The following is a 17,909-nucleotide window of genomic DNA, read 5'->3' on the forward strand; positions in this document are numbered from 1 at the left end:
AGTGCATTAAGGTGTTTCAACTGCTTGCAAAGTGCGAGGATGGAGGGACCTTCAGTGGTCTTTTTGAATGTTTGTCTTGATGGAGTTTCTGCTAGACTGCTTATTATGTATTTATAAATGACCTTCTAGTTATCTACCTTGCTGCTGGCCCACTGAACGACCACAGCAGAGGCTGATTTGCCTGTGAATGACTTTAGTTGTGGGCATTAGCATTAGGCCAGTTTTGCAAATAATGCTTAAATGGCTTCTTTGCATTTTTGTGTGCCTGTAATTGGAATGCAAGACATGCCTTGTCTAGGAAGAAAATTGGATGAAAAAATGACTCTCTCCTTCCACTCTCGGTTTTGCATGATCTCAAGTGAACTAATAGGCGTTTATTGTGTGCTTCTTGAAAACCACCTCTGAGTAGTCACAATGCCTTTGGTTCTTGCCTAGGCCGCTTACCTGGTTGGCATCTCGGATCCCAACAGCCAGGCCGGTCAGCAGGGACTTGTTGATCCTATCCAGTTTGCCAGGGCCAATCAAGCTATCCAAATGGCATGTCAGAACTTGGTGGACCCAGGAAGCAGCCCATCCCAGGTAACTTTCATCCAGGTTGCCAGAGGCATTTTGCTGGCTCGTGCTTCACAGCCTGTAAGAGGTCCACCTTTGTAGAAATAGCAGTCTTGGGTTGCACGTGGCCTGAAAATGGGGGTGCACTTCATATTTTAATTGGGTGTGAGCTTAGGAACTTCTGTATGCAAGGCATGAGCTCTGCCCTCTCAGCTATGGTCTGTTTCTTACTAAGCTTGCAGCACAAACATTTCTATTGCTACTGCTAAAGTATGGAAGCAAGCAATTGCTCCTGACTCTGTTACACAACAACTACCATATTTTTCGCCCCATAGGACGCACCGGCCCATAGGACGCACCAAGTTTTTTGGGGGGGAAATAAAGAAAAAAAAAATCCCCCCCCCAGGTGCTTGTAGGGCCGGCCGCGGGGAGAAGCGCTCTTCTCCCTGCCGCCCGCCTGCAGACCAGGTCCGGGGACAGCGGGAAAACGCGCTGCGCCTCCCAGCTGTCCCCGGAGTTTGCGGGGCTGGTGGCGGGGAGAAGCACGCGTCTCCTCGCCGTCAGCCTCCAAACCACATCCAAACCCCAACCTTGTGGGGCTGGCGCTGGGGCTCTCCTGAAGCCTGGAGAGCGAGAGGGGTCAGTGCGCACCGACCCCTCTCGCTCTCCAGGCTTCAGCGAAAGCCTGCATTCGCCCCATAGGACGCACACACATTTCCCCTTCATTTTTGGAGGGGGGAAAGTGTGTCCTACAGGGCGAAAAATACGGTATTTCCTATGGAGAAAATCACTAGTTTATCAGAGGAAATTTTTCCCTCTCCCAGGTATCTATTTCACTGATTTTTTTTGGGGGGGGGCAAGAATAAGGATTTGTGAATACCAGTAAAGAGGTTTAAAATGTGTTTGGACTGAATTGCGTTTGGGAATGCTGTGTTTGTACTTTACAGGTGAATGAATGCATTTTCCTCTTTTTGTAAATATAAAGCTGCATTTCCTTCAGTCATTAAGAGAAATATATAAAGCATGTGAACAACCAACATTTTTAAAACTCTTGTCAACATGTCAGTGGCCATTCGTGTCTTCTCTTTATCAAAGCAGCAATTCTCTACCAACTTACCTGGGAGTGAGCCCCATTACATCTGAGTAGACATGGATAGACATGGATACAAGGAGGAAAAAAGCTTGCTGGTATCTCCCTAGATCTCTCAGCGCGCTTTTAATCAGCAATGAAACCTCGACCAGCCCTACCTGTATTTTGTTTGCCCTGAAACAGTCCATGCCTGACAGCTGCTAAGGATCTTGCCAAACATTTAAATAACTAAATGGCTCTTTAAAATGTGTCTACTGTCTGTGCTGCATCGTAGGGCCAAAATACAGTTTCCAAAACAGCTCAGGTTCCTTTCTTCCTAACCCACCAGTGCTTCAGAACACAGATGGAGAATTAGCAGAGCAGCCATTCCATCACTGAGCCAGCCCAAGACATTTGGCTGCCTGAGGCAAAGGGAAAAGATGGAGCCTGCAAAAACTCACCAAACTGTTGGATCCTATTTTGACACTGGCAGTGGAACAGCATCCTCCTCTGTACACCTGAGGGGTGGGCCTCATGGCATACACAGCTCTATCCACTCCCCACCCCTCCACAACTGCGCCCGAATTGGTTGCCTCACTCTGCCTCATGGTAGGGCTGGCCCTGTCTGTGGTTCTATTTCTGCCCCCTCAGCCATGTATGTGTGTTTGTTTTCCAGGTCTTATCAGCAGCTACCATTGTGGCAAAGCACACTTCTGCGCTGTGTAATGCCTGCCGCATTGCTTCGTCCAAGACAGCCAACCCCGTGGCAAAGAGGCACTTTGTCCAGTCGGCAAAGGAAGTGGCAAACAGCACTGCCAACCTGGTTAAAACTATCAAGGTATGAGAGTCTCCTGCCACTGTACTGTTAAGACAGCCTCAGTCAAACAAAGGCTTAAATACTGTTCATCTCTGGGTCCTTAAAAAAAAAAGTCATTTACGAGAAGTTGTTTCTCCTTCTGTGGGAAAACGGAGTTTGCAACCTACACAGGAACTGCCATTTTGAATCTCTTAGGGAGCCATTATCCACCTCGTTCCTGGAATGCTTGAGAACAGCTGTACTGCTAGAATGCAATTAACCTAATGTATTTGTGATTAGGGAGTCATATTTTAATTCTGTTGTTTGTCTGGAGGTTCCTCCTGTCTTCATTACAGGAGAAAGAGGACCTTGCTCTTGGGAAAGTGCGGGTTTCAAAAATGAGGAAGGAGAGAACTGTTCAAGAGTTTGGATTTCCCAACATTTATTTGAGAGAGCATATTGTTGTTGTTGTTGTTGTTGCTATTATTATTATTATTATTATTATTATTATTATTATTATTATTATTTACCCATCTGTAACCCAAGGTACCAGGACAGGTTTCAGCAATTTAAAAACATCATTAATAACACAATATTAAAAACTTAAAATTACAAAAACGTAAACTTAAAATTATAAAAATAAGGTGAATCCTGAAAATATACATCTCAAGTGCAATGTTATTAGAATATATCTTTCTCAATCCCTTCTGCAATTTGTAGCAAAGTAGCTAATTATTGTCTGATTGAAAATGAGTTATTTGTGTGGCTTTTAAAAAGTGAAGATAAGTAAAGATCCAGCCATACAGAAGTATGAGAGTCTCTTGCATCTCAACAGATCCCCGCTCACACTCATCTGTATGTTATTTGTATTTGTATTATTAAATTTATTACCCACCTCCCTTCACCAGCAGGTTTTAGGGCTGGTGACAACAATTGAAAATCTAGCATTAAAAACTGTTAAAACATATTGCGTTCACAAGAATAGCGTGGGTGCTTAAAACACACATCTCAGCTGTCAAAGGCCAGGGTAAAGAGATGTATTTTCGGCATTTACCAAAAGCTGTTTCATGAAGGTGCAGGACTCGCCTCTGTGAGGAACTGACATGATCTCTGCTTTGCCTGGGTGTCACGGAATTCAGGAGGCAGCCAAAAACCTGCAGGATATGTTCCTGGGGAAACATAGACAGAGAACTCATGAATGGTTCTGGTGCTGAGCTGGGAACCTGACAGGCCCTTGTAAGCATCATACAGAAATCTGGAGTCAAGCTGACTGAATGGGAAGATCTGGGTTATCCTATTTTAACGTATTGTGAGATGGAGTTAGGTTGGGATCTGTCATCCAGTGAACTTCACAGACTTCCCACATCTAAATCTGGTGCTCTCTCTCTAGTACACCACAGCACTTAGTGGGTGGGGGATCCTGGCAGCATCTCTCAGTATGTTTTGTGTATACAATAGCTTCTTCAACCCATTTTTATTTTTCTTCACTAGGCCTTGGATGGTGACTTCTCAGAAGATAACCGAAATAAGTGCCGGATTGCAACTGCTCCATTGATTGAAGCTGTGGAAAACCTAACAGCCTTTGCATCAAACCCTGAGTTTGTCAGCATCCCGGCCCAGATCAGTACTGAGGTAAGAGAAGTGCTGTATTAAATTAACTTTCTAATGATGCAGAGCCTGTCTTTAACTTACTGCAAACCAATCTCCAGTTTTTTGGTCTTTGAGGACATTAGAAAGCATTTTGGAAGTTTGTTTACAACAATTAAGCTCACCTTTTCTATGCTTTAGAGAAGCAAGCTGCCTACATGATCTACGTCACAATTGCCATGTCAGCTACATGGTAACCTCACATTGTTTTTATTTAACTCTCTCCCTCCCCTTTCCTGTGAAACTCTTGTAAGTAAAACTATAGCCCGCTCCAGGGGTTCTTCCACGTGCAATTTGGATCAGGTGAGGATCAGCCTCAGCTAGTACAATTATAGGATGCTGAGGCTGATGGGAGTCCAAAACCCCTGGACCCCTACATGGTCAAAGTCTGGACAAAACAGGTCAATGAGCTATGATCTGATCCGAGGTTTGCAGGGATTACTCAAACCATAATCTCTTGGTTTGGAACCTTAAGAATTGAATTGAGGTGTGCTAGAAAAGGTAGGAAGAGAAGGAGCAGCAAATGAGTTCACATGCCATTTCTATTCCAGCAAATCATTGTGGTTTAGTCTGGGGTTATTACACCTGAACCCAACCTGGGAGTTGCTGTGGAACTAAAAGCCATCTGCTTCCCTCTTTGCAGGGTTCTCGGGCACAGGAACCAATCCTGACTTCCGCCCGGACTATGCTAGAGAGCTCGTCCTCTTTAATCAAAACTGCTCGCTCACTGGCAATCAACCCCAAAGACCCTCCCACATGGTCCATTCTCGCTGGGCACTCACACACCGTGTCCGAGTCCATTAAGAGCCTCATCACGTCCATCAGGTGAGTCCTTTTGTTTTTATAGGTACTTGCAGTGTGGGTACCTCTGCCCCTTTCTCCATATCACGTTCCCCCATTCTGCAGGAACACACGCCCTGCTCATGCTTATTATTTCAGCAAGCTGGAATATGTAAAAACAAGTAGAGGGAGCCTTTCTCAGCCCAAGGCCTGCTTTCCCTCCTGGACAACCTTCCAGAGGCAACCTATCAGCGGTGGGCAGCAGGTCCAGAGGCAAAAGCAGGTGGAGCAGTGGAGGAGACATTTGCCTTTAATGCAGCAGGCTACATTCGAACCCTGCAAAAGTCAGGGGTTTCTGCACATGCACAGCCCTCTGTTCAGACAAGCAAGAGGCAGTAACACAGTTCCAAGTATGCAGCACAGCCAGGCAAAAGCACTTGAGAGGTGCATGGATCAGGGATGGTGGGAAGTGTGTCTGGGGTCAGAGAGAGAGTCCTGGAGCATTGCACTCAGCTCCCGAGCTTCCAGTTTTGCAATAACCACACACTGCCTTCAGGGGTCAAGACCTTCCCCCACCTCTAGAATACTCTCTCAGTCAGGCCCCTCTTTGAGGTATGTTTCTCTCCCAGCTCCCCTTTCAGGTCTTTTCCTGTGTGATAATGTACTATGTTAATGTAAGATATATGTTTTATGTTGTGTTTGTTTTAATTGCTTCTTTGTATCATATGTTATGATTATTGTTCTCATGTACACTATTCAGTGCTCTGGGTGCTCATTAGTAGAAGAGTGAATGATTATCAGTCCCTTTATTTTCAAGCGTTTGGGGTGTGAGTGCCATTCCCTGTTTAGGCAAAATAGCACCACCCATGTTCAGGAAAGAGGTATCAGCTGGCTTGGGAATATTCTAAAGTTTGAAGAAGTGCAAACGAATCTGTGAGGGGGAGTTATTGGATGTGTATGGAGCATGCTCAGTAGCCACAGAATGCAGGCTGATGGGTGGGACAAGGATGGGTGGGGGAGAGAGATGGAAAACCAGGGGGAGGGGAGGGGCTGGAATACTCTGTTCTTTAATATTTTGTTGCAGTTCCCACTTGTTAATTATGGTTATACCCCCCCTTTCACCCTTGACATAACAATCTGCCATACATTCTCCAGAGACAAAGCCCCTGGCCAGCGGGAGTGTGACTACTCCATAGATGGGATCAATAGATGCATCAGGGACATTGAGCAGGCCTCACTTGCAGCTGTCAGTCAGAACTTGGCCACGAGGGATGACATTTCTGTTGAGGTAAGCAGAGCTGTTCATTGCCAGTGAAGGAAAAGCTGAGCCACCTTCTCAGCCGGGAGTGTGTCTGTGTGTGCGAGGGAGAGAGAAAGGGAGAGAGAGAGTGCTCTTAATCAAATCAATGTAGTTGGCAGTGCAGGGTGAGGGGAAACAGGGAAAGCACCAATAAATCTTCTGCTATAAACCGACTAGAAGATTTTCCCATGATGCACTGCATTCCTCTTGCTAACTCTCTTCCAGGTGAGTGAACCTGGTCCAGCAACACAGGTGGTAAACTGACATAGGTTGTTTGCAAAATGACAGGTTGGAATTCTTCAGGGTGAGACTCTTAAGTTTACTTTTTCTTTTAATGCCCAGGGGAGAAAAGAAGCACCTTCAGACAACCATAAGCAGCTCAGCTTCATTCCCTCTTTCATTTTTAAGCAGGAAACTAGAATCCTACTTGGAGGGGGGAAATAACAAGTTTTCACAAACTTATTTCTCTTTTTTTTACAGGGAGAGCTTAACATGAAGTTAAGATTTGTGTTAAAAAAATCTGGCCATCTGCATTTGCTGTAATTCAGAAGGTCCCAGGCTCAAACTTGGGATCTTCATTTGAAAAAAGATCAGATTGCCGCAGGTCGTGGGGGGAGGGGAAGTCATCTCTGGCTGACCCCTTGAAGTCTGCTAACCATCAGACTGGATCAGAGGCTGGCCTTTGGCCCTCCAAATGTTGCAACTCCCACCAACCCCAGAAAGTGTGGCCAATGCAACGTATACCGTATTTTGCGCTCTATAAGACACACTTTCCCCCTCCTAAAAAGTAAGGGGAAATGTGTGTGCATCTTATGGAGCAAATGCAGGCTGCGCAGCTATAGCTGAAGCCAGAACAGCAAGAGAGATTGGTGCGCACTGATCCCTCTTGCTCTCCTAGCTTCAGGGATAGCCATACAAAGCCTCTTGAGCGCAGCGGGAGCTCTCCTCCCTCTTCACTCAAGAGGCTTTGCGTTGCTTTCATGTTTTCCTCCTCTAAAAACTGGGTGTGTCTTATGGTCGGGTGTGTCTTATAAAGCGAAAAATGCGGTAGTTAAACTATGGAACTCCCTCCCTCAGGAGGCCAGCAACTGGGGTGGTTTTAAAGAGGACTGGAGAAATTCGTGGAAGGGAAGGCTATCAGTGGCTCCTTGCTATGATGTCTGTGCTCTGCCTCCACAGATGGAGGCATGAATGCTTCTGGATACCAGTTGCTGGAAACCCCAGGAGGAGAGACTGACGCTTGTGCTGAGGTCCTGCTTGCTGCTTTCCCCTGGGCATCTGGTTGGCCCCTGTGAAAACAGGATGCTGAACTCAACGGGCCACTTTGGGCCTGATCCAGCAGACTTCCTTAGGTTCAGCAGCTTCTAGAGGGCCAAAGGTTCCTCACCCCCAAGGAAGATAACACTGGACCGGGTGGGCAAAGAACTTGTCCTGGCATTTGGGAGTCAATTGTAGGAGGGACAGAAATGGCAAAATGAACACGTTTTTCCTGTTTTTATTCAGCTTCACAAAATCAAAATCACGCCAATACATCAGATAATTGAAGTTTAGTAGGGGTCATCTAGTCCAACCCCCTGCAATGTAAGAATCACAGCTAAAGAATCCCTGACCAACCTTTGTTTAAAAACTACCAGGGAAGGAGAGCCCACCACATCAATAAATATTTATATATGTATAAAACAATACAGTTCCCCCTCACCCCACAGAGAGAACAAATGTGCTTTTCAAAATAGTGCTTCTGTGTGTCTTTCATGTCACCAAGCACCTCTGCATTGTCATTACATTTCTGTCTGTGGTCTGACATGTCCACATTGCTTGTTTCTCAGGCCTTGCAGGAGCAGCTGACGTCGGTCGTCCAGGAAATTGGGCATCTGATTGACCCCATTGCTACAGCCGCTCGAGGCGAAGCCGCTCAGCTGGGCCACAAGGTAGGAAGCCACAAAATGGCCACTCTGGGGAAAAGTGATGTTGTTGGTCTGAGGCAAATTCGTGAAAAGAACGCTGACTTGGGGAGGCAGCTTTAGGATCCACTGAGGGCAGCAGAGGGTCTGTGAGGCACAATTAACCAGGCAGCCATTTTGAAGTTCTGCCGACTGCAGAAAACTACTTTATTTAGCCCACGTGTTTTAAAGCAATTAATTCTATTCACTATTTGGTCATTCGCTTCTGTATTTTTTATTATTTTATGATCCTGTGCCAAAGCCAAAGGTGGAAAAAATGTAATTATGTGAAAATGATACACAGGTGGTATCTAACTCCGAGTAGACTAGTGTTTCCCAGTTATCAGTGCTTATACTACATTTTTTTAGATTTGCCTTGAGAGCATCTTTAAATCTCTTTTGTTGTCCATCGGTATTTTGCTTTCCATCCTTAAGTTGGGAATAGAGTAGTTGCTTCAGAAGGCGATAGTTAGGCATCTGCACAACATGACCAGTCCAATGAAGTTGATGTTGAACAATTTTTTTGGCACTGCGGAGGGGTTGTTTTGTGCTTGTTAGTGCAGCTTGTTGGTGCTCTTGAAGTACATAATGTCTGAGGCCTTCTGGGAAAACAAAATGGCAGTTGCCCAAATCATAAACATCAGCACTCTAACCACCCTGAGGACACAGCTCATTGGGCAGCACAGAAATGCTTAAATAAGCAAATGAAATATATGAATGTGGAAAAACAAGATGAATTACATTTAAATGGATGACAAATGGTAAACAGATGCATGGTGGGGTTTTTTTTTAATGAATGCATGATGAAACAAATGAGGTCTTTGCACAGCCACATTGAATGAATTCCGTTGCCTTCTTTCCTTTCCTCCCTTAGGTGACGCAGGTAGCCAGCTACTTTGAACCGCTGGTTCTTGCTGCTGTTGGTGTGGTATCCAAGTTGATGAACCACCAGCAACAAATGACCTTATTGGACCAGACCAAGACTCTGGCGGAATCTGCCCTCCAGATGCTCTACGCAGCCAAAGAAGGGGGAGGAAACCCCAAGGTAGGCCATCCTCAGGATGACTAATTGAATGTTGATATTTAGAGGTGACGTCCTAAGAGAGGGTCCTGCATGTTCCCTATCGTACGGTTCATCAAGCCACAAAAGTATTCCCTTTTTCTCTCAGGGATAGCGAATGTGTTACCTTCCAATTGTTGTAGGAGTCCAACTCCCATCAGCCCCAGCCAGGATGGCCAGTGATCAGGCATATGATAGAAGGGGAAGGTCCATAGCTCAGTGATGGAGCACATAGTTACATGTAGATGGTCCCAGGTTGAATCCCTGCTACCTCCAGTAGGTCTGTGAAAGACTTAGAGAGCCACTGCCAGTCATTATAGCCATTGCTGAGCTGGATGGACTCTGTATAAGGCAGCTCCGTGTCTTATTATGTTTGAAGGGAAGCGCATTGACTGTAGACTAATTTGGCACCGGTAAATTGTGTGGTGGTGGTGATCTGGTTTGATGGATCACAGCAACTGATGGTCATAGAAGTTTCCCAATTCCAACTGAGTAAGTGAACAGTCAGCTTTGCAGCAGAATTTTAACCTGGGTCTCTCCAGTCCAAAGAGTCATCATTTTTTCAGATTTGGATGTTGGATTTTAAGGGTTTTAAGCTTGCATACCTTTGTTTAAAAAAAGAGAAACTTGTGAGTACAAGCAGAGAAGAGTCCTGCCTGAACTAGACAATATGGATAAGACTCTTGCACCACATTTCAAGCCTGTTTGGATGAGGCCATGTCATGGGATCAGTGGCAAAGCCGCCACATTCCAGCATCAGAGGAAGATTCAGAAGGGACCACCAGACAGCTGAGGATTGCCCTCCTTTCCTTTCCGCAAGGCACTCAATAATTATTGCCTAGGAGGGCTTCCAGTTTCCTGGGCTGCTAAGCTGTGGCATGTTCAGCATAACAGTTAATCCTGCCCTCTGAATTCCTACACAAATGTCTATGAGAGTAAAAATAGACTGGTTTCAGCTTTTCCAGTCAATTAATTTTGAACTCCTTGCCCCATAAGCATCTTCCTGTTCAGCTCCCCTCAAAAGCTCTGCCATCTCTCCCTGCTGATGCTGGAAAAGGAGAGCCAAGGTTGGAACCACAGTGTGTTTAAAACTGTCCCAATGGCAACATAGGAAGCCACCTTTATGAAGCATTTGTCCATCTACCGCAATATTGTCCCCTCTGATAGTCAACAGCTTCCCAGAGTGTCTGGCAGAGAAGAGTCTATTCCTTCACATCTTAGTTGGAGACTTTGCCAGGAACTGAATCTGGGACCTTCTGCAGTCACGAGAACCAGAAGCTTCAACATTGCAAAGGCTCTGCTACTGCGCTATGGCCCTTCCGGTTGATTTTAATTGGTGGGAAGATTTTAATTACACAAAAATATTGTCCTGTTAATCACACTGATTAAGCCACTGAAGCTTGCAGGCCCCTTGGCATTGCGGTTTAGTGTGCTGTTGTTTTTCTTAAAGGTTAAGTTCTGTAGTTTGCATCTAAGCGTGGCCTCCTGAGGAGGTAGAATGAACTGTGCCATTCCAGACCATGATAATGGCAGGGAGGAGGGGATCCCATTTTTGAAAGCTAGCCTATATAACAAACTCCCAGAAATGGAAAGCTAGCATGTCAGGGAGACAGGTTCCAGGCTAGCCCTTGTTCTTACTGAGCTAGTTTTCTGTTTTCAGGGGAGCAGTCAGGGATTTCAGCACTTTTACCACCTCATTCTCCTGCCTGTGTAGACCAGCCATTCATCTTTCCCTCAGATATTTTTACTTTGTCAGAAGATGCTTTCAGAGAAGGAGAGGTGATTTGCATGTCTGGGGGTCTAAAAAATACAGTCCTTGTGAGCAATCAAGCATGAATGGTGATGGATGATGAGAGACTCAGGAGATATTCTTTAATGGCCCTTAGACAAACGTGTGTAATTAAAAAATCCTGCCTTCAGTAATCACCCCTGTCTGACAGTCGTCTCCCGCAATGAGATCATGAAGCAAACACTGTAATTGCCTTAAGAAAAAACTAAATGTGTCAGTAGGAAGTCTAGTCTTAAAGTCTCAAATCAGGGGAGTGGAGACTGGAAGGGGAATGGAACCTTTTAAAAAAGAATTGCTTTTTTACTTTTAAAACTAGGCTCCTTTCTCTTTAACACACCAAGGCTCACATCCCTTGAGTCATTCAGCACCAGCCCTACTATTGAGCAGGCCTCCTCAGGAGGCAAATGTTGAGGGGCGCAGAGGCCACATTCACACCATACATTTAAAGCATGATGATACCACTTTAAACAGCCATGGCTTACCCACAAAGAAATCAGGAAGATGAAGCTTATTGAGGCTGCTGAGAGTTGTTCGCTGACCCCCTATTCCCCCTCACAGAACTACAGTTCCCAGAGTGGTTTAAGTGTCAGTCCCTCTTCGCAGGAAACTTTGGGAGTTGTATCTCTGTGAGGGGAATAGCAGCCTCCTCCTAACAATTCTTGGCACCTTAACAGACTGCATCTCCCATAATTCTTTAAAGGAAGCCATGACTGATTAAAGTGGTATTGTACTTGAAATGTATGCTGTGAAGGTGGACAGAGCAGACAAAGCTGTGGGTGTCTACTCCTATTTTCTGTGTTCCCACATGGAAAACCTTTTTTCAGGTAGGAAAGTGACATCTATATATATAGAAGATTTCATTTTTTTTAAAGTCTCCATGCCAGCCATCACACAAAAGTTGTGTTTTTCAACAGAAGGGACACTGGGATGTGTTTCAGTTGTGTCAAAGAAAGAGGGAGATGCAATGTTTCCTGTTTTCTCCATCAACTTATTTCAGGCTTCACACACTCACGATGCCATCACGGAAGCTGCCCAGCTGATGAAGGAAGCAGTGGATGATATCATGGTTACCTTGAATGAAGCTGCCAGCGAAGTAGGGATGGTGGGCAACATGGTGGACTCCATAGCTGAAGCCATGAGCAAGGTCTGTAAGAGTCACCTGGGATCCCTTCTCATTGCTATTTCCCAAGGCCCCTGGAATATGTGATTATCCCAAAGCACCCAGGAAGACTCCAATTGAGGTTGCAGCTATCAAAAACTTGTTGTTGATTACAGTATATCAATAATTGCCTTCCTTGGTAGCCGTATAACAGATTGAGGTGTCTGTGCTTCAAGGACTTGGGGGAGAAGGGAGACACATGCAGACTCCCACCCCTCAGTCCCAGGCACTAATGATACCATTCCTATTTTGCATAATTTAGGTCAGTCATTGTGGGTTTTCTGGTTACAGTAGACCTTTTCCACTTAAGGGAATAGGGTCTAGATTTCCTGCCATTTTGATCACCTTTCTTCTTCCTCTTCAACCCCCTTTGCAGCTAGACGAGGGCACACCACCAGAACCCAATGGAACTTACGTTGACTATCAGACCACCGTAGTCAAATACTCCAAAGCCATTGCAGTGACAGCCCAAGAAATGGTAAGATCTGTTGATGGCAGCAAAATGCATTGAGGTGCACCTTAAGTGATGGCCAGCGGAAGCCTTTGGGAACCCAAGAAGATCCATCTGTTGGATCAGACCAAAGGAAAGTCTAGTGCAGAATCCTGTTTCTCACAATGTAGCACAAGTGAGGCATGTTCACCTCTTCTTTCTTCACATTCCTTCAGATGACGAAGGCGGTTACTAATCCAGAGGAGCTGGGAGGACTCGCCTCGCAAATGACCACAGACTATGGTCACTTGGCGTTCCAGGGACGGATGGCAGCCGCTACAGCAGAACCGGAGGAGGTCTTGAGCCCTTGGTCTTGTTTGGGGTTAATAAGCATGCAGTGATGGGACCAACTTTGCGGGGAGGGCCCAGGCAACATCAGAGTTCTCCTTCCGCCCCCCCCTTTCTGTTCTTAAATTGCTGCCCCAAAGAAACTAGTGGGCCTCCCATATTGGAACTTTGCTGCTTGTGCAGAAAAATCCTCTGCCTTTTGATTATCTCTGTTGTCATCACAGGGGTACTGATTTGGTGTACCTGATATGTGCAAAGTTGGGGTTTTGCCTGCTGTCTTGAGCAGGCCAATAAAAAGGCAGAAATAAAGTTAAGCAATGCTTGAATTTATTTATTATCTGTTAATTTGTTGTTGTTGTTTGTCACATGTACATGCCTCCTTTTTCTCCAAGGAGCTCAAGGTGGCATACATGGTTCTCTTCATTTAATCCCCACAACAACCTTGTGAGGTAGGTTAGGCTGAGAGGCTGTGGTTTGACCAAGGCCACCCATGAACATTTATGGCTAAGCAGGGATTTGAATTCTAGTCCCCCAGGTCCCAATCAGACACTCTAACCCAGGATTCCTCAACCTCAGCCCTCCAGTTGTTTTGGACTACAATTCCCATCATCCCTGACCACGGGTCCTGCGAACGAGGGGCCATGGGAGTTGCAGGCCAAAAACATTTGGAGGGCTGAGGTTGAGGAAGTCTGCTCTAACCACTGCACCGCACTGGCTTTCCGGGTAGGAAAAGGAGAATGGCCTGTAAGCAAACCAGATTGTGCTAATTTTAATCAAAGTGCAGTACCCCATGTCCTGCTAACAGTAGCTAGAGGGAGTCAGGAAAGGGTGTGGGGGCCCTCTGAACCTGCCCTCCATCCTGTAATTCAAGTACTGGGTATAAGTAGCAGTAATAGCAATTCTGCAAGCAGGAACCTTCAGAGTCTCTCAGACTTGTGGAAAATGCACTTTCTGGTGCACTTGCAGTTAACCAATTGAAGGTAAGAGACCCATGAAGACCAGCAGCTTTGATTTTGACTGCTATCAATTCATCATGGCATCCCTATACCTTCTTTTAGCCATTCCTCACCTGGCAGGATATTATTATTATTATTATTATTATTATTATTATTATTATTAACTTCAGTGTAGAACTGTGCAACTGCTAAAGAGATGGGGCCACTTCTGCTAGATACTGAACGCCTGGAAAAATAATTGAGTGTTCAGCTGTCTCCTAAAGCAATTAAAAGTGGGAGACAATTGGATCTGCACTGGGAGGGAGTTCTATAAAAAGGGTGCTGCCACTGAGAAGGCCCTGTTAGACTGAGAAGGTCCTGTCCCTCAAATAATATTCATCAGGTTTGTCATAAGGGCATCTTATAAACCTGTCCAGGAACAGTTCCATAATAGGGAAATGCATCAAAGTGGTGTGCCAAGGTTTGCCTAACACTGCTGCCTTTACCTCCTTTACAAATAACTTGCAACACTTTCTTTTCCTTTTCCTCCACTCTGTTCCTCTCCACATCAACCACTTGGCTATCCAGATAGGCTTCCAGATCAGAACGCGGGTTCAGGAACTTGGCCACAGCTGCATCTTCCTGGTCCAGAAGGCTGGTGCTCTACAGATATGTCCCACAGATAGCTACACCAAGAGGGAGCTGATAGAGTGCGCTCGGGCAGTCAGCGAGAAGGTGGGTGCCCTCAACTTGAGTGGTGTGAGCTTAGATACCTCCTGGTCCCCAGTGCGTCCCTGAGAATAATGTCCTATTCTAAGACAGGGTTGTAGCAATCCTTGATCAGAAGCAGGGTTCAGTGCAGCTTGCCCACACCAAAGCACCTCAGTAATCTCACTTTGCCTCCGCTGCTGCCGCCATCACCTGCTAAGTCAGGTATCAAGACCCCCTTTTTATAGTGGGTGCTTGGAAGCATCCTCAAATACTTGGAAGGCGTCCATAAAGGTAAAGGTAAAGGGACCCCTGACCATTAGGTCCAGTCGTGGCCGACTCTGGGGTTGTGGAGCTCATCTCGCTTTATTGGCCGAGGGAGCCGGCGTACAGCTTCCGGGTCATGTGGCCAGCATGACTAAGCCACTTCTGGCGAACCAGAGCAGCGCACGGAAACACTGTTTTCCTTCCCGCCGGAGCGGTACCTATTTATCTACTTGCACTGGCGTGCTTTCGAACTGCCGACCTTCTGATCGGCAAGTCCTAGGCTCTGTGGTTTAACCACAGCGCCACCCGCGTCCATAGAGACTTCTAAAAGGGAACTTCCTCAATATTAAGGGCAGGTTGAAATCTCTTACTATCATGACATCCTGCTGGGTTACACCATACTGTTGTTTATTTATTGTTGTTATGGGTTGTGTCCAGCTATGTCCTAGTGAAAGTGAAGTGAACGTACCTAAGTTAATTGTGTTCATTAATTTCACTGGGTCTGCTCTGAGTAGGATTTTGCTTGTTCCTCTTGACAGGTCTCCTTAGTTCTGTCAGCACTGCAAGCAGGCAACAAAGGCACCCAGGCGTGCATCACGGCTGCCAGTGCCGTCTCAGGCATCATCGCTGACCTGGACACCACCATCATGTTCGCCACGGCCGGAACGCTGAATGCTGAGAACAACGAATCATTTGCAGACCACAGGTCAGTGTGGCCGCAGGATTTCAGACCAGGGGCATGTCCAAAGGGGGCCGGGCTGTCAGAGGCAAAACTGAACCATAGGCTGCAGGAACCCTGAAAGAGTTTTCAGGGAGAATGTAAGGTGCTCTGACATGAAATTAAAAATTGAGTTCAAAAGGGAGCCCATCTAGACCGAAAAGATGCAGTCAGTGAATGGTAGAAGAACTCAAAGCTTCCTGGTCAGAGTGAGGCCTCTCTACTCTAAAACTCAGCTCAGTCACCCTCCCCATGCATTAGCTCTCAGTTCAGCTGCCCCACTCCCACCCCCACAGCAAATCTGTACTCTGCCCCTGGGGCACTGCAACCTGCCACAAATGCATATATGGAAGTGCAAACGAACCTTGTTCTGAGTAGACCAACATGTTACGATGGGTTTTTGTACATATCAGGGTGGCCAGCCTTTGACTCTTGAGAAGTTGGATTCCCAGTTCCCATCTGCACCAGCCAGCATGGTCAGCAGCTCAAGGATGGCTCTGTGTGCATTGTTTAGGCCTATCCCATTTATCAAATGAGTTGTACAGGTTTTTATTCAGAAGCCTTCCAAACCTGTCTAACCGAAAACTAAAGTGGAACAGATGAAACATCTGCATTTGCCAGGAGAAATGAAGTCTCTCCCAGAGCTCTTAAAAACCATTGTCTGTTTCAAGCTTCAAACAGCAGTTCTTGATGAAAAAGTGCCTCTTGTTTTCAAATTGCTTTCCATTACTTTTACTCCAAAAATAATAAAAAATCCATAGTGATTCTGAAAGACACAAAACCGTACTGTGTCTGGGATGAAAAAGTCTCTTTGGGAAGGAGCCCAATAAGCAAATGGCTTGAAAAACCTATTAGGAAAGGCAGTTCTAAAATATTCTCTCTATTTATTTCCCTTCAATGCATAATTCCACTTTAATGAAAGCTTTCTACAGAAAGCCCTGAAGGACATTTGGGGTATTCTGAAACTTCCTCAGCTTTTTGGATCATTCTGAAATTGTACTTTTCAATGCAAAAAGACTCAATAAAGCTTTGTTGCTGTTTTTGGAAAACATGTTCCAAGCCATTGGTTTCAGAATAATAAACTGATTCTGTTCCAGGCACAAAACAAGATCAGGCTAGCAGCAGCATTGTTTTTTGGATAGGATAAATATGGGCTAGAGAAAACTGACACTAGAGGTATATTTAACCAGTAAACCGAGGAATCTCCTTTTACCTAAGTTAGGGTCCCCCCATACACATATTTTATGACTTTTTATACTGCTTGAACAGCTGGTGCCTTGGCTGTAAAAAGAACTTGAATTACCACCTGATCCGTGAAATGAGCCTAGTATTCTGTTGCTCTCATGTGGGGGTGTATGGTCCACAGTGCAGAATACAGTCATACCTCGTGTTGCGTTAGGTTCATGTTGCGTCTTTTCAGCTTGTGAACGCGGCAAACCCAGAAGTGTATACTTCTGGGTTTTGCTGCGCATGTGTGCGCAGAAGCAGTGCTCTAGTTACGGACTTTTCGGGGTGTGAATGGCACCCCAGAACGGATCGAGTCCGTAACTAGAGGTATCACTGTATACAGTAATAGCATTTTCAAAATGCCAGGAACCTTGGTTTTGACTTTTGAAACATGTCTCTAGCCCTTGTTGTCATGCTGAAATCGCTTAAAATAGTTTGGTTAGTTTCTTCTCATTTTCATCCTACAGAGCATTATAATTCCAGAGAACTGCTTTTAGAATTATTCTCTTGGCAGTTCTGTATCTCTTTGGGGGAGAACAGTATTTATATGTCCCTGGCGTCACTACATTTTGCTCCTTGGCTCCCTATATGTAAAGTTGCTCACAGAATTTGCACAACTCAATAAACCAGTAAAGCAGTGGTGTTTAGAGCTCATATCATAACAGGGACAGTGTCTTCTTGTTCACAGAACTTAGATGTGTCCTGCTAGTTGGAGTATCTGGTCCATTGGCTAGGACCCTGTTTTTGCCCTGCACAGCAGTGTCCTGCTTCCCTGCCTGTCTTCCAGGAATGTTTGGTGGTGGGTTTTCTACTTTGGCCATGCTCAGGCACCCATGGATCCTCAGCAAATGGCCAGCCCCTTCTCTTGGAATTGGTGAGGGGTGGTCACGCTCTCACTGCTGTCAAAATGCTTCCTGCCCACCTCTGCAACTTCAAAGTTCAGGTGAAATCTCTCCCACTCTTCTCATTCACCAGACGGTGGCAGCACACTCACAGCAATGAGCTGAGAAATGGTGGGGCCTGGTGGTTTTTAATGTTGTGTTACCAGTTACGCAGGTGACGCTGTGGGTTAAAGCCTCAGCGCCTAGGACTTGCCGATCGAAAGGTCGGCGGTTCGAATCCCTGCGACGGGGTGCGCTCCCGCTGCTCGGTCCCAGCGCCTGCCAACCTAGCAGTTCGAAAGC

The 17,909-nt window shown here is 45.8% G+C and overlaps 1 protein-coding gene across 6 annotated transcripts in view; it reads left to right on the top strand.

Moving 5' to 3' along the window:
• TLN2 (talin 2) overlaps nt 1-17,909 on the top strand; it is a 182,862-nt gene that overhangs the window by 140,047 nt on the left and 24,906 nt on the right. For all 6 annotated transcript variants that reach the window (XM_083712373.1, XM_083712375.1, XM_083712370.1 and 3 more), the window contains exons 34-45: nt 436-579; nt 2,298-2,459; nt 3,909-4,049; nt 4,708-4,889; nt 6,000-6,132; nt 7,971-8,072; nt 8,959-9,129; nt 11,931-12,077; nt 12,469-12,570; nt 12,759-12,878; nt 14,394-14,540; nt 15,320-15,486. In XM_083712373.1, the coding sequence (XP_083568499.1) occupies nt 436-579; nt 2,298-2,459; nt 3,909-4,049; nt 4,708-4,889; nt 6,000-6,132; nt 7,971-8,072; nt 8,959-9,129; nt 11,931-12,077; nt 12,469-12,570; nt 12,759-12,878; nt 14,394-14,540; nt 15,320-15,486 (1,718 nt within the window). The remainder of the gene's footprint in view (nt 1-435; nt 580-2,297; nt 2,460-3,908; nt 4,050-4,707; nt 4,890-5,999; nt 6,133-7,970; nt 8,073-8,958; nt 9,130-11,930; nt 12,078-12,468; nt 12,571-12,758; nt 12,879-14,393; nt 14,541-15,319; nt 15,487-17,909) is intronic.

Source organism: Podarcis gaigeae, assembly GCF_964106915.1.
Source record: "Podarcis gaigeae genome assembly, chromosome: 14".
In the NCBI taxonomy this organism is placed as follows: domain Eukaryota; kingdom Metazoa; phylum Chordata; class Lepidosauria; order Squamata; family Lacertidae; genus Podarcis; species Podarcis gaigeae.